Source organism: Psammomys obesus, unplaced genomic scaffold (assembly GCF_907164565.1).
Source record: "Psammomys obesus unplaced genomic scaffold, mPsaObe1.curated_primary_1811, whole genome shotgun sequence".
NCBI lineage: Eukaryota > Metazoa > Chordata > Mammalia > Rodentia > Muridae > Psammomys > Psammomys obesus.
The window spans coordinates 647,852-663,801 of NW_026596463.1; the positions used below are offsets into that span (position 1 = coordinate 647,852).

The 15,950-nt window shown below is 40.6% G+C and overlaps 1 protein-coding gene across 1 annotated transcript in view; it reads right to left on the bottom strand.

Moving 5' to 3' along the window:
• The window catches only part of Scamp1 (secretory carrier membrane protein 1), an 85,032-nt gene that overhangs the window by 13,583 nt on the left and 55,499 nt on the right, over positions 1-15,950 (bottom strand). The window contains exons 3-6 of the mRNA XM_055598414.1: positions 14,582-14,680; positions 13,548-13,656; positions 11,796-11,924; positions 7,230-7,389 (exon numbers count right to left, since the gene is read on the bottom strand). Of these exons, the coding sequence (XP_055454389.1) occupies positions 7,230-7,389; positions 11,796-11,924; positions 13,548-13,656; positions 14,582-14,680 (497 nt within the window). The remainder of the gene's footprint in view (positions 1-7,229; positions 7,390-11,795; positions 11,925-13,547; positions 13,657-14,581; positions 14,681-15,950) is intronic.

Here is a 15,950-nt window from a genome sequence, read left to right on the forward strand (position 1 = left end):
AGGTGCTGGAAGTGTAAAAGGTGGGCTTGGAGGAAGCAGGTCACTGAGGCACGCTGAGGGCCTTATTTTGCCATTCTTGTTCCTGCTCCATTCTGCTTTCTGGCTGCCATGATGGAAACTGCTCCCTCGTGAAGCCAAACTGCTGATAGCACAAGGAAAACAAACCTTTCTTTCTCTTCAGCCATGTTTTGTACAGCGAGAAAGCTAACACCAGTCTTACTTAGCTTTGATTTACAAGTTCTCAGCAAGCAGTGTTGTTCAGCAACTTTTCTTTTTATCCACAGATCTTAGTTATATTGTTAAAGTCTTTTTCTGGTATTTTAACTAGATTTTCCTCCTTATTCTTGACTTTTCAGAGTTTAAAAAAATATATTCTGGATATACAAGTCCTTAATTAGGTAAATGCTTGGCAGAGATATTCTTGTAGTCTGGGGCTTGTCTTTCCAATCTGCAGATTTGTGTATGAAAGCACATGTACATTCAGAGCATCGTAAGAGTATGGAAGTATGTGTGCCTTTGGGGCAATCCAAGAGTATCTTCTAAGGAAAAGATTGGCCTTTTTTGAACTTCAGTTTGTCTACTCATCCTTTTTTTAAATTTTAGTATTGAATCAACACAAATAACAACAAAAAATAAAACAAAGAAACAAATTTTAAAAACCTACTTCACCAAAGCCAAAGAGAAGAAGCCCTTCCCCGTCTCCTCCGTAAGTTCCTTGTCTTGCAGCTCTGCATCTATGCACATGCTCTTTGGACTGACTTTCTGAAAATATGGTCTAAAGTATGGTAGAATCTTCAGGGATCGCCAAGGTCCCAGCAATGGTTCTTAAACAGCCTTTTTTGAGCTGCAGTGCATTTCCTCAAACATCAGAGCTGAGGGGCTGCAGCGATGGCTGCCTTGGCAGAGGTGCAGCTCTCAACACTCACATGTCTCACAGTCATTCAAGGGACCCTTCGCCCTCTTCTGGTCTCTGCTAACACTGCAGGCATATGGTGCTCGTGTGCGCAAATGGTCATAAATAAAAGTAAACAACTTTTGATTTTTTTAAAAAACTGGATTTTACAGGGCTGGAGAGATGGCTCAGTAGTAAGAGCGCTGTCTGCTCTTCCAGAGGTCCTCAGTTCAATTCCTAGCACTCACATGATGGATCATGACCATCTATAACAGGATCTGATACCCTCTTTCTGGCATTTGGTTGGACATATAGATAAGAGCACTCATATACATAAAATAAATAATCATTTTTCAAAACTGGATTTTACATATGGGGGCTCATTTTAATTTTTATATTGTTCATTTGTTTTTCATTCAAGTGGTATCAACACAAAGACATGGCGCTGTGATTGCTGGCACTTTCTAGCAAGTCTTCCAATCAGGGAGTATGTATCAGTTGGCCAACTTCATTGTTCTTTTGTAGACTTGCTTTAAATATTTTACAGCTCTGATATTTCCTTACATCTTTGGAAGAATGAAGTCATATTTCTAGAAAACAGCCTCCTGGGATTTGCTTGGGGTTATGTTGCAGATTGGCAGAATCATTTTGAGAAAGTTCACACCTTAGTAATATTGAGTCTAATCCATTAGAGATATTTATCTCCATTTTTTCTACAGAGATGATTATAAATCTATCAATATACTTTTGTTTCTTTTCAGATCTGGATGCCTTTGTTTGTTTTCTTACCTACTTATACTGGCCAGAACTCCTAATACAATTCTGAACACAAATGTTGAGAATGGATGCCTTCCCACACTCCTGACCTTTACCACGGTACACGGTGATAGTGGTGAGCTACAGTTTTTAGCTTGTACAGTTCCTTTCAGTTTGAAGAAACCTCTCTTCTATTTCAAGGTTATTCACTGTTACTAACATAAAAAGACATTGGATTTTGCCCACTGTTTTTACTGTTAGAAAAGATACTCATTCTGTTGTTGAACATACTCTAATGTAGTAGACTACCCCTAACTTTCTAATATAAAACTGACCTTTTAAGTCAGGTGCTGAGGCACAAGCCTGCAGACCAGTACTCAGGAGGCTGAAGCAAGAGGATGCCAAGTTCAAGGCCAGCCCCAGGCCACAGAGCGAGTCTCTCAAGAAAAGCCAACCTTGCATTTTTGGAGGATGCTTCATCTACTTGATTGTGGCAGTATCTTTTCACATCTGGCACCATTTTTAATTGCCTAAATTTGTCACAGTTCTGTTTAGCAGTCATTTTCCAAGGCCTGTATCATTTTACTTGCTAAAACTCAACCCCAAACTGTTCAGCAGAAAGGAAACAAGTGACAGGAGTAAGTCCCTTCAGCTCCTTAGAGTTCCCTTCCTATGTCTCAGCATCCCTCAGCCTTCCCACCTGCCTCTATGTCTTCTGGAGACTCACACATGCATTACAACACCCCTAACCCACACTTCTTCCTCCAGCCTGATGAGTCATCACTCTCGCAGTAGGCTCCTTACTTCAGGGTACACACATATACCACAGACTCCTCCTTACACTGCTCAGAGGAACTGCTGCAGAGTGGAGTTCTCGGTCCCGCCTCATGGGGCTGATTTACAGCTGCTGGTGTTCTCAGTGATCAGTGTGGAGACAAGAGACAGAGCAAGGTCTTGTCCCTCACAGAGTGAAGTTTCCTCTTTTCAGTACAGGGCCCTGGCTTCAGAGTTGCAGCTTGCTTGGAAGGCAGGAGAGACCTGGATAGCCCACATGCTTCAAGAAGACCATGAACTTGCTTCCCATCTTCAACCCTGCCCGCATTGCTTGCAGCTGCATCTTGTGCTTTGGTTTAGTCTGGGGTTCTCTAAGGATCCTCCTTCAGAATGCCTTAGTTTTGCCTTTACTTTTTCCATTGCTAACTTGATCAGTTTCCATTAGATCAGTTGCCACTCATGTGCCTGTGGCTGCTTTTTTGTTATTTGTTGTTCTATGGATGGGACTCAGGACCCAGAACACGGTAGGCTGACCCTATGGTTTTATATCTGACCTCCAGCAGGAATAAAATTAGGCCGTCTCTCACATACATATGTGAATATACTACCGAGTTTGTAAGTCACTTAGTCCTTGACATTTACTCTCTACAATCTTTTGTAAACATCATTTGGACCAGAATATCAACACATTCCTCAGATTAGAGGCCCAGTGATTCTTCTGTTCCTACCTTATTACAATGATGTTATTTTACAATGGAGCCAGGAACTCCAGAGACCCCTACACTGGATTATCTCCCACTGGAATATTTACTAGTGTTTATCTCTTGAATAGTTGTTTAACTAACGTATTTTGTGTTATTACAAAGTTCTATGCCAGCTGAGCGTGGGCAAATTGGATCCTGTTGTTCCAGAGGATTTAGAGACTACTCTGCAAGGCAACACTCTGGCCAGGAACAAAGAGGGATGTCTCAGGCCCTTGTGTTGGAGAACATATTAGGGCATGAGAATGACAAGACAGCTTATAGTTTAGAGCAGCTGGAGCAGGACACGGGGACACAAAAACAGCCCTGCAGTCTACCCTCCATGGAGGACAAAGTTCATAGAGAGATTCATGAGCGATCACACATTATTGGGTCTTTTTTCCTGTTATAGATAGCTCTTACACCTTAGAGGATCATATTGGCTTCTGTCCTCAAAAGAAGCTTTACAGTAACAAAGGAGACAGAATATAGGAAATAAAATTTAAAAAAAAAAAGAAAACTGTGAAGCAGTCTAAGCTGAAGACAGGACAGAAATGAAGTAACTAACACTGCAGCATCCAGGAGCAGAGAGTGGTTTTTAAAGAATCTTCAATGTCATGAGGGCAGAAATTTGGCTTGGAAATTCAAAGGTTTCTTGTGACTGAAGACTCAGGTAGGGAAGGGTGAGTTCTGTATGTAGAGAAGCCAGTGAGAAGTGGCAGGTAAAGAGGTAGAGGGTGAGATAGCTTTGACTGCCTTTGAAGGGAAGGAGGAGGGTAGAGGTGTCGGCACTGAACTGGGGAACACAGCAGCCAGGCAACCCTGCTATGTGACTTGCTTAATGAAGGCTCTGCTCTGCCCTCAAATATGCTTTTCAGTCTGTACTATAAGGCTAGTTTGATACTTTATAATATAAACTTACACACACTAGTTGAAAGTCATATAAAGCCACATGGGAATTCTGCAAAACAGTAGTCTCCCAGCCCTACTCACAACCCCCACCCCACCCGCCACAGCTGCCGCTCCCAGGCACCAGCAAGTCTCACTTGCTTACTGGTGACCACATCCTCCATAGCTCACCTGCTCTCTCTAACATACAGGGACGGTGCCCAGTGCTCCTATCCCAGCAAATGAAGACCTGGGCGGCTTTCCTTCCACATCTCCCCTGCTTCCGCCCACATCCCAGCAGATAACGACATAACCAAGGGGCTCTCAGGGGCACTGCTCACTGAGGCCCACGTGATTGCTGAATATTCACTGCTGCAGCACAAAGGCTGTGCTGCTATCGGGATGCCGAGCTTACATTTCTGTTTCCTGGACTTAGAAAGTATCTTTCATTAATGGTTTTTATACACACCTATCAGTACTTCATTATTTCTCTCCTTCATATGTATGAAATTCTTTTTAAGCTATTCAAATGAATTCTGCCAATTTTATCTCCCAGGAACTTTTTCTCTTAAAACCTGACCAGCTTACATATAAACTTCTAAAGGTGGGCACCTGCTCACACAGAATGCACTGCTCCACTGTCTTCTAGTGTCTTGTGCTGCTCTTCAAAACTAATATCACCCTTGATGGCTTGCAAATAAATTCAGAAAGTTTCCTACTTTGTAGAAGGGGGAAAAGGGGGGATGGAAAAACATGAGAGGGGAAAAAAAAACATAGTTTTCTCTTATTATATTAGCAAGAGTTTTATTTAAAAGAGTAGAAACAAAGCAGAAAGAAATAAAGATTGATACAATTACCTTTCTTAGAACCTACCAACTTAAGTCTACACTCCGACAGGGTATTCCAAGTAAGATAAGACCCATCACAAAGATGAACCCCTGGCTCTAGCTACTGAAGAAACTAACATGGCCAAAGTGGGCAGGAGGGGGAAATGGAAAGTTGTTTCACACATAAAAGGCAGTTATGACTCACCAGTTTAGAATAAAGGGGAAACACTCACACAATCATGTCAGCAGACACAGAACAGCATCTAGAAAGTGCCAGCAGCATTCATGGTAAAAATTTCCATCAGACTAAAAATAGAGGAGGGATTCCTCAAACAACAAAGAGCACCAACAACATATGTCTGCAACTCACAGCACATTTGACGCTGATTTCTTCCCCTGGAACCAGACACGGCCACCACCCCACCGGTTACTGAGGCAACAGGAAGGAAGAATGAAAGAGCAAGGCAGAATGTGTAAAGATAGTCCATTTGGAGCAAATGAGAGAAACTGTATTGCACTGGGTAATCGGGAATTCTGGGCGCAAGGGATGCCACCCACTTGGTCCCCTGAGTAGCTGCTACGAAGGTATGCAGCATGTGAACTAGTTCGGCGTTCTCTTCTCAAAGCCACATTCACAAGGTGCTCCACAGAAAAGAATGGCTTCGCCCATCACAAGGGCACTTAGAATCTAAAAGATCAGGTGCCATCCTGTGTCCAAGTCTCCCTTCAAGGTTTCAGGCTCACTGTACCCCGAGCTGGACTGGAGGAGCTGAAGCTTAGCCGGAGGTGGGTGGGTGCGGCGCCCTCACAGGAGGCAGCTTCAGTGAGACAGCTCATTTAATGGGGTGGAACAAAGGCTATTTAAACCTTTGGAGGGCGAGGAAGTGGGAAGAGTCTTTCTGGGTGAGGTAGATCACTGGCCAGGACTAAGATGCTGGGAATGCCTTAGTTGCATAAAGAGGAATTTCAGGTGCTTGCTGAACATGACCTTATAAGGAACAAGGAAATTTAACCTGTAACTTGGCCACCAGGCTATGTGACCACCTCAAGGTAGTGGCAGGGGTGGGACATGAAGGCCCCAGCATGGAGGGAATGGTCCTACTCCTGCCAGTCTCAAGACAAGACTTTCCGGGTTTGGACACACCTCAATCCCACACTTGCTCCAGGCCAGCACCCCGAGTTGCACTCTTGCTCCCCAGCCCCACAATTAGAAAATGAAGGAGTTCGCCTAACACTACTAACTGGTTATTCTAAAATCAAGGAAACTAATGAACCTTTTCCCAATACTAATTAAGAGCCCACAGAACATTCGTTTAGCTAGTGATTAATACCATGTAAAATAGGATTCTTCATTTTATAGCCTAAGTAGGTTTTTAAATGTCACTGTCTTTGGAAGAACTAAAGATGAATGTACACAGAAAGTATTTAAAGTGTTTCATGTGTGTTCATCCTACCTGGATTTGTCTTAAAATAAAGGCTTTAATTGTCTTTATTTTTCATAATAATATAGTATTATATATAAAATAATAATATTTTTCATAATAATTTCATTATAATTCATAATAATTTAGCCATGTGGTGGAGAGAGGAAGCAAAAAGCAAGGTTCTTCCTAAAGTCATGTATAATGCTTGGCACATAATGTTACCTGTGAAAACCTAAGAATGTTAATTTTCTTTCATTAATTTTTAAGTAAACAATGCTTATGAATTTTACAATCCAGTGAATATATAGGCAAGCTATATCAGACTTTTCTGAAGGTATGTTCTGATATAAAAGTTTTAACTTTATATTATGTTTATATTTATTTTAGTGGGGAAGGTGTGCTTGCCACGGTACAAATGTGGAGTCAAAGGACAACGTGCAGGCGTCAGTTCCCTCCTTTACCATGTGGGACCCAGGTTGCAAACTCAGGTCACAATGTTTGGCGACAAGCCATCTCACTGGCCCATCGAATGGGCCTAAGTGAACAGTGCTACTGAGAACCCCTTGGTTATGTCGTTATCTGCTGGGATGTAGGCAGAAGCAGGGGAGATGTGAAAGGAAACCCTTCATTTGCTGGGATAGGAGCACTGGGCACCGTTCCTGTATGTTAGAGAGAGCAGGGTGAGCTATGCAGGGTGTGGCCACCAGTAACCATTATTGTTGTTGTTGTTGTTATTTTAATGAAAATACACCAACTTTCCCTGAGAGGTACAATTTAAATTATTCATTTCATGGGGTGTTTGCTCTGTAGCCCAGGCTGGCCTATAGCAGCCCTATTACTCAGACATGTGAGTGGTGAGAGTCCAGGAGTGAGGCACTACCCTCACACAGCACAGGTCTTAAAGGCAGATATTAAACACACACTTTACCTGAAAGCTCCGTAGAGCGGTCTATACCAACAGACAAATGAACAAGGAGTAAACAGCAAGAACCACAGGATACTCAGTCCAAAGTCAACTGCTCTTGAAGAATCAACACAAAACCAAGCCAAGCATCCGAAGATATTCAGAAACAGGGTGACAGCATGGACTGTGGGATCAAAAGACATAACAGGAATGTTTATATTCAGTTACACATTCCACAGAAATCACAAGTGAAAAACACTTTCTAAGCGCAAATACATTCTTCCCATGCCTCCACTGCATGTTCTTCAAGCATGGCTGCTTCTCACACAGGACTTAAGTGTACACAGTATACAGAATAGAGCGTTTTGGACACAAATTCTGCTGGCCATCTTCTCCTAACAGGCAGCTATACAGTTAAGCCCAACTCTCAGGTTTGCTTTCCTGAGAAGAAAAGAGGTCGTGAATTTCTTAAGCCAGGGCTCTAAGGGTGAGCAGTGCCTGCTTCAAGACAACAGTACGCACACCCAGGAGCTGGGTCTCTTCAGAATCTTTACTGTAAGGGGAAAACCGCAGAACAGACCTGGATTATAGTTAGAATACCGCAGCAATGCTGCTGTGTCTGTGCTGGTCTGTGTAGGTTACTTCATTTTAAGAGTAGCCATTTTCTCACGGGGGGGGGGGGGGGAGATACTCTGATCCAGGATTCCAGGATTCAGATTATTCATTTCATACTATGTTACATGGTGAGTCCAGCCTGTGGCAGGACTTCTCTTTGGTTAAGAGGTATAGCTATGGGCAACATTTCACATGCTGGCAGCAATGACTCTCCCTAACACGCCACAACCCCAAATCTGGGTAGCATCCAGCAATGCTGTGGCCCTAAAGAGCCACGCTTACTGTTATAATTGTTGTTTACATTCATTTTTATTTGAAGCATTTGGGGGTTTGCCTGCATGTATGTATATGCACCATATGTATGGAGGGCCTGTGGAGGCCAGTAGAGGGCACTATATCCCCTGGAACTGGAGCTAGATGCTGTGAGCTGCCATGAGAGTGCTCTAAGGAGCAGCAAGTGCTGATAACCCCTGAACCATCCCTCCAGCCTGCTATAGTTTTAACTTTTAAAAGTAATTCTGTATAAGTACATTCATGGGTAGAATTTTATTATGGAAAATAAATTACTATAAAATTAAAATACTTTAAAATGCATATTATCAACAAAAATGTTGACCAACTATGACTTAGGATTTTAAAAATAAGTTAAAAGATTATTAAATATATTATAAACTCAATATATTAAAAACTAATTTCAAAATCTCTTTATAAATCAAAATAAAAAATTTATGGAGCAAGATAAAACCCACTCATTCTGGGTGCCCTGATGCATTCTCATCTCAACACTAAATAAATCAACTACGGAGACAGCGCTCCAGAGTCTGAAAGCAAATCTACTGTAGCCTTTAAGGACTTTTATTTTAAAATCCCATTTCTTTCCATCACAGAAGAGAAAACTATATCAATTACCCAATTCCCACTGGGAGTTTTAATTCTCAGGGAAGCTGACTTACTAAGTAAATGTCTCAAAATCCTTTTTCCTCAAAATAAAGAGTTTTAAGAGCTCAAAAAGAGAACTGAAATTCTTGTGAAATCGGAAATTATTCTGCAGTTCCAAAGGCTTTCTGGTGTCTTAAGGTTTTTGGTTTTCTTTTAATATTAGCAATTCTAACTTAAATTTCAATCTTTACAAGAATGATTTTTTAAAGTTCATTTTCTGTTTCACTTACAAAAAATAAGGACCATGTATTTGTTTATACAAATGTTTTAAAGTCCACAAAAATTCTTCAAAGTACAGAAAATATCGATCTAACTTTTGTAATATGTTAATTTTTCTAGATGTTTTTAAAGTAACCATGATCAGTAAGTCACCATCTTGTGCTCAATAAAACTAGTCTGTCAAGGGTGCCTCGTGATGAAGCTGTCCACCTGTGCAGGGGTCAGAAAATGGGCAGGCGCCACGTACTCCACCATCTGCGCTGCTGATTCCAGTGCCTCTATGCTGGTGGATGCTGAACTCAGGCCAAACACTAAACATGATTTACAAGAGAAGATACACTTTTTTTTTTATGTGAGAGCTTTATTTGTTTTCTGAGGCACTCAAAGCTGTTGTCAGTGAGCCTGAATTTGCAACCACCGGGCCATGTGATTATGTGTGATTCATGTAATCTGAATCGCAAAACAGACAGTTACAGGTGAGTGCATCTCCTTTGCTACCAGGTGGCTGGTGTCTACGCTTTTCTTTTTCTTTCTTTTTTTTTTTTTTCTTTTCTTTTCTTAAATTCAAAAGCACATTCAAAAAGGTCGAGATTCACTTCACAGTGATAATTCTAATTGTTTTGGTTCATTTACAGGTTACATTAACTGCTTCCATTTAGAGACCTTTGAAAACACATCTTCACTGTATTCATTAACATGAAAACCACTTCATCATGTTGGTATTTTGTAGATGACATACTATAGAATCTAACCCTGGGCTTCAGAACCAAGCTATATAAATAGCTTGTTATATAGCACTTGTTACATAATGTTGAACAAGTTGGACAATGTTAGACAAGTACCCCAAATTCTCAAAGATTTGGCTTCTTTAAGAATAATGTAGTATCTGCTTGAAGATGTGGTTGGGACTTATGAAACCAATCTCTAACAAATGCTAGCTCTCACCACAAATAAGTATCAGACCCCAATCAGCTCTGAAATGCACCCCAGGCTGATACTTTTGAAAGTACCTCACTAAAACAGCCTCTACCCATTAAATGTAGGCAAATTTCCTGAACTGCTCATACTTCATCCAAACAATGGTTCTCTGAAACAGACCCCTAACTAGAATCTTGAGCCCTTTATCAAAACAGATTGGCAAATTAAGTGCTATTGAGGAAAAACTACAATTAACTCCATTACTTCTGAGAGACTATTAAAAGTATGCATTCTTCAAATCAAACAAGTCAGTTTTGAAACCATCAGCATTAGTAGTTAACAGTTAATTAAAATTACCCATCTTTCCTATTCAATCCTCATTTACTAAATCTGTTGTAGAATTTTCTTTCTATCCTTTAACATAAAAAATAAATTAAATTAACTTATGCTTAAAATACTATGTCTATTTTAAAAATCATACACAAAAAATACAAATACATACATGACATACAGATATATACTAATTAAAACATAGGAACTGGTTAGCATACATATAGAATTATATCTTAAGTATCAAACATACACAATACTACTGACACCAAGTTGAAATCTCAACAAAAAACTAAAAGTTTGAAAGTAATCGCCATCTGGGTATGATGGGACATGCCTTTAATCCCAGCAGGCAGACACAGGTAGATCTCTGGGTTCAAGGCTGCATGGCCTATGTAGCCAGTTCCCAGACAGCTAGGGCTGCTACATAAAGAAAGCCTGTCTCAAAAAAATAAAATAAAATAAAATAAGGGCTGGAGAGATGGCTCAGAGGTTAAGGACATTCACCGTTCTTCCAGAGGTCCTGAGTTCAATTCCCAGCAACCACATGGTGGCTCATTACCATCCATAGTGAGATCTGGTGTGCAGGCAGAATGCTGTATAAATAATAAATAAATAAATCTTAAAAACTAAAAAATAAAATAAGTAATATCCATTGTAATCTGTTGACTTTGAGAGCAAATATTTGTTTAAAAGTATAACAATAGTAATGTCCATAAACAATTGTTTCTCATATGGTGATACAAAGATGCCCCTAAAAGAGTCTGAAGATTATTACATCTACTTAGAGAAACTGACATTAAACCTCACTCATCATACAGTAGAACCCATACCTTTGCAAGGTAAGAATGCACCTACAAAGTACCTACTGCCTTATCTGCCCAGCAGATGAGGGGCCACACTGCTGCCTTTCCCTCCTGACAGAATGCCATCACACAGGGCTGAGACTATGTGGAACACAAATCAGAGTAAGTGGGAGTCTGCGCATACACATCAGACCATTAGCAGCTTGACAGTCACTTAGTATTTCCTTGCTGTAATTACACTCAGAGCACTGTTCACATCCCAGCTGACAGTACACTCTAACACTGATGGTCCCATACTGTAAGCAATCCACACACTTCAAAAGTTAACTGCGCCCAAGGCAATGTTAAAAGTTAGAGTATCTTCAGGTGCTATCTAAAAACAGCCATAGTAACTACATTTAAAATCTAAATGGCACTCCTTTGTATAAAAAGTAGATGCATAATTTTGCCAAAGCAAGTCATGCCTACGTAACATTCTCCAAAGGAAAAGAACCTTCACAGGATCCTACCCATGTGACAGACAAGTTGCCTTTTCAGCCATGGCTAGTGTTCAATGTGTAGGCTTTCCTCAGCCAAAAACTTAGATTGCTATCTGTTACACGATTTTTGTATCTAAATATAATGTTCAACTCTGAAACCATGACTATTAAGATCCCTATAAAAAGACATTTAACATGCATTTTAATATATCGCTTCTGTGAGGCATCTATTGATGAAAATATGAACTCAAATGCATTTATATATATAATTGTTCTATACTCACACATCCATAAGTAGTACATAAGCTTTACTGTCTTTTGGAATTCTACAGGAATGTCTACAGAAAAATCTTGATAGAAACAAGGTCCCACGGGAAAATTGCTAGGAAGAGGTGGCCAATTATTTTTTCTCCCTGTAGGTTAAAAAAAAAGTTATTTCAACAAATACATTCTCTTCTTGCTTTTCTATGTAAAGCATCTTGTTTCAGTAGATGCCATATAAAACACTAACAGTACTTCTCTCTTACACTTTGATAGGCAAACTTACGTTATTTTTTTCTTAAAATAACATTTTAGAAACAGTAAATGGTAAAATAATTTTCCAGTGCCATACCATACCATGTTTAGCATATTTCTGTACAGGAGACAACCCAGAGACAAACCTTGGAGTTGCCTAAAACAGATTTATTCCAAAGTCAAAACCAGAGACCTTCCTCCCTCTGCCTCCAGGGTGCTGGTAAAAGTCACTGTCTAACACTAAATCCAATAACTTTTAAAATTCAATTATACACATTTTTACCTATCTGAACACTTTTCATAAAGAAAAGTAGGACCCATGTTTTACTTTCCTCAACATATGTCCTCAGTTACACTAATCATAGTGTTAAAATTGGGGGACTAGGAATGTAGCTCAGCAGAGTAGCACCTGGCAATACAAGACCCTGACTGGTCCTCAGGGAACATACAACACAGCACACTGTGTAAGAAGTAGCCAAAGACAGCAATGACCTGGAATCACAAGTCCCAAGCCACTTGCTGACTGGGTGGTGTTAAGTGTAACCTTCGCTTCTTCAGAGTGAAAATGTGAGTCATACTTCTCAAGATGGTGCTCAAGATTTAATATGAATTAAAACGCAACAAGTACTACACTGTACCAACAAACTGCAAAATTTAACTATCACTTCCGTTTCTTTGTTACTATCCTTACTGAAACATCTTTCATCTCTTACAGAAATAATTAGTGTCATTATAGATATCTCCTATGTTATCTCTGATGCTGCAAGCAAGAAAATAACCCGGGTTAAACATGAAAAGAAGGAAGAAATATTTAGTATAATCATTGCTGTCCTTGTTTGCGGGAATTCTTGCATGCTAGCCACTCTAGCAATGCCTTCCCTGACTCCTTTTTTTTCTTTCTTCTGACTGCTATCTTTCCCTCACAGGTTCTTTAGGGTCATCTTTTGCAGGAAGAGCTTGAACCGACTGCACAGAAAGAATACAAACGCTTTCTTAACACTTCTTGACAAATACAATCGGCCTGTGAGGATATGACCAATAATCTGAAGAGGTAAGAGCTCATGGTGGGGCATACTCAAAGTGTCAATGGAGCTACTAAGAAGCCCCTGCCCACACTCTCAGGTGTACCTTCCTTTCTTCTGAGGGTCTCTTTATCTTACCCCTCATGCTCAAGCCTACACTAAGATCTTTCTTTTATGTCCCAGCTCTTCTTCCAAGTAAAAAAAGAAAAGATTCAAGGAAGCCAGAGAGAGCCAAGTACAGAATCAAAGGCTCCCTGGCTTGGAATGGAGCAAACTTATCAGATATGTCTCACTTTCTCTGGGAGGAAGCCAACGCTCTTCTAATCTATCAAAGACCACACCTTATCAGGCAAGATCAGAGAGCTGCAGGATCAAGTAAGCAACCTGCTGTGTCTGACCTCTTTGTGAGTTAGAATCAGAAAGCAGGGCAGAGTTTTGTCACCAAACCAAATGACTTAAAGCAGGGACAGACATTCATTTCAACTCTTTGGATACTACCATGCTGGCTCAGGTTCTGCATCTCTCGTTCCCGACGGTCTAACTCTGCAGCTTTTCTCTCTAGCTCTTCTTGGCGCTTGAGAAGTTCAGCTTGAGCCAAGGCATGTTCCTAAACAAAACGACCAACATATACACATCACCAGACAGTCAAAATGTTCTAACATTTGTGTGCTTACTTTTATACCATGAGTGAAACCTATGTTAACTGTACTTTCAAAATGAAAAATTCATTGAAGATTTTAATTTTAGAAAATATAGAGATATTTGATTCATTTTGCTCTTTTAGTTATGGAAGCCCTCAGGAGCAATGCTGAGCCCATTGGATGGGAGAAAACAAACAAAACCCTAGATCTCAGTAAGAATAGCCAGAATCTGGGGAGAGAGAGAGATGGCTCAGCAATTAGGAGTGTGTGTGCTGTTCTTGCAGAGGACCTACATTCTGTTCCCAGCACCCACATCAGGCAGCTCACCTGTAACTCCAGCCTCTGCAAGCACCTACATTCTTGTGCACATGGCTACCCACACACACAAGCACATGCCATTGAAAACAATGAAGATAAACCTAGAACGGAGTAGCTGGAGTCTTTAACCCTGTGCGTAAAGGAGAGTGAGAGCAGAGGCGAGGGACAGGTGAGAGAAGATAAATGGAATAAAGGACAATTGAATTAGCTTGGATAAACAGGGTCAAACAATAAAGTTATGAAGTGCAAAAACAGTTTAACTATCTTAAATGTTCTAAGATGCTGAGGTGTTCTAAGATGACAGAAATGTGCTTAAGACATTCTGATCACTAACATTGTTAGAGATGCCAGGCATTTCATTTACCTGCTTTTCCTGGGTATTTGCCATTCAACTTCCTTACTCTGCCCACTGAGTAGCCACTGAGCTCTCACCCAGTCATACTTATTATTCCATTACTGTTACTATAGTGCTATTATGTACTGAGACCAAAGGTAATAAAATCTTCAGCATATAAACTGCACACTGAGATGATGTGTAAACTTCCAGTCAATCCACAGTTGCCAAGCACTAACCTTTGTGATCTGTGTGTAAGCTGGATGTTCCTCTGTCGGCTTCATTATTGCTGGCTGGGTGTTGGGTACATTAGGCATTTTCACACTGCCTGGTGGAGGCTAAAAGGTTAAAAACAAATTATGTATCACAAAGACCCAACCTTAACTTACTTCAAAAGTATCATAGTATTGGAAAGCAGAATGCCGAGAGCAGCCCATCTCTGTGCCCTCTCACGGCTGGGCTGTAAAGTGCTGCTCAGGCTCTGTATCCCCACTTTCTATCACACCAAGTGGTTTTACAATGCTGAACAGTACACCACTCTAAGGAACAGTACAGTTTATTCTGTACAGTAAAGCACAGACACCATCAGACTAAAGCATTACACCAAATAGAGGGCTATGGGGCCTTCTACTTGGGAGGCTAAGGCCAGAGCCCAACAGCTCAGGGGCAGCCTGAGGACATAATGAATGAAAGAAAGGAAGAAAGAGAGAAAAAGAAAGGAGGGTGGAGGGAAGGAAAGAAGGGGAGAGATACTGAAGTTTGCAGTTAACTCTTTCCTCTTAAGAAAGATACATACCAATGGCCTTAAAAAGTTATTTTAGAAAGCTGCTACAAAACATCACTTAACAGTTTCACTTTGCCAGCAAATGGTAGCCAGACCGGAAGGTAGCTATAGCACCAAAGAAAAGACAGACATCTGTAAGTCCATCTCTTACAAAGAGGATCAGTGTACGACACACATACACAGTGTGGACATTAAAGAGAATGAATTAACACCGTAGAATAAATTTTAAAATGCTAAACAAATTTTCAAAATGAATACAGATCTATACAGCAAACTATTCTCAAAGGGATTTTACCTATTTCTCTATTGTTTGCCTCCCCCCAACAGGCACATCACATAGCACGTTTCTGTTTTATTGTTTGTTTGTATGTTTGTTTGTTTTTGAGACAGGGTCTCCTACAAATCCTTAGCTGGACTGGAATTGGCTATACACTCAGAGATCTGCCTCCCTCTCCCTCTCAAGTCCTAGGATTAAAGGTGTGTACTGCCTTACTCTGCAATATTACTTTTAAAAATTAAAAAACAAGCTGGGATCAAGGGTCATGGCACGTGCCTGTACTCCCAGCCCTTGAGAGACAGAAGAACTACTGCAAATCCAAGGCTGGCCTAATTTACAGAGTGAGGTCTGAGCTACAGTGTCCTGGAGAATGAGACATTCTCTTGAAAGAGAACAGAACAAAACCTTAGATGAAATCCCAGTACTCAGGAGGATCACAAGGTTGAGGCTAACCTGGGCTAACTACATAACAAGACACACAAGGGGGCAAGCAAACATGAGCATAAGAGCAAGTCCTGACTAAGGCACGGTAGGCAGCTTGGTAGCA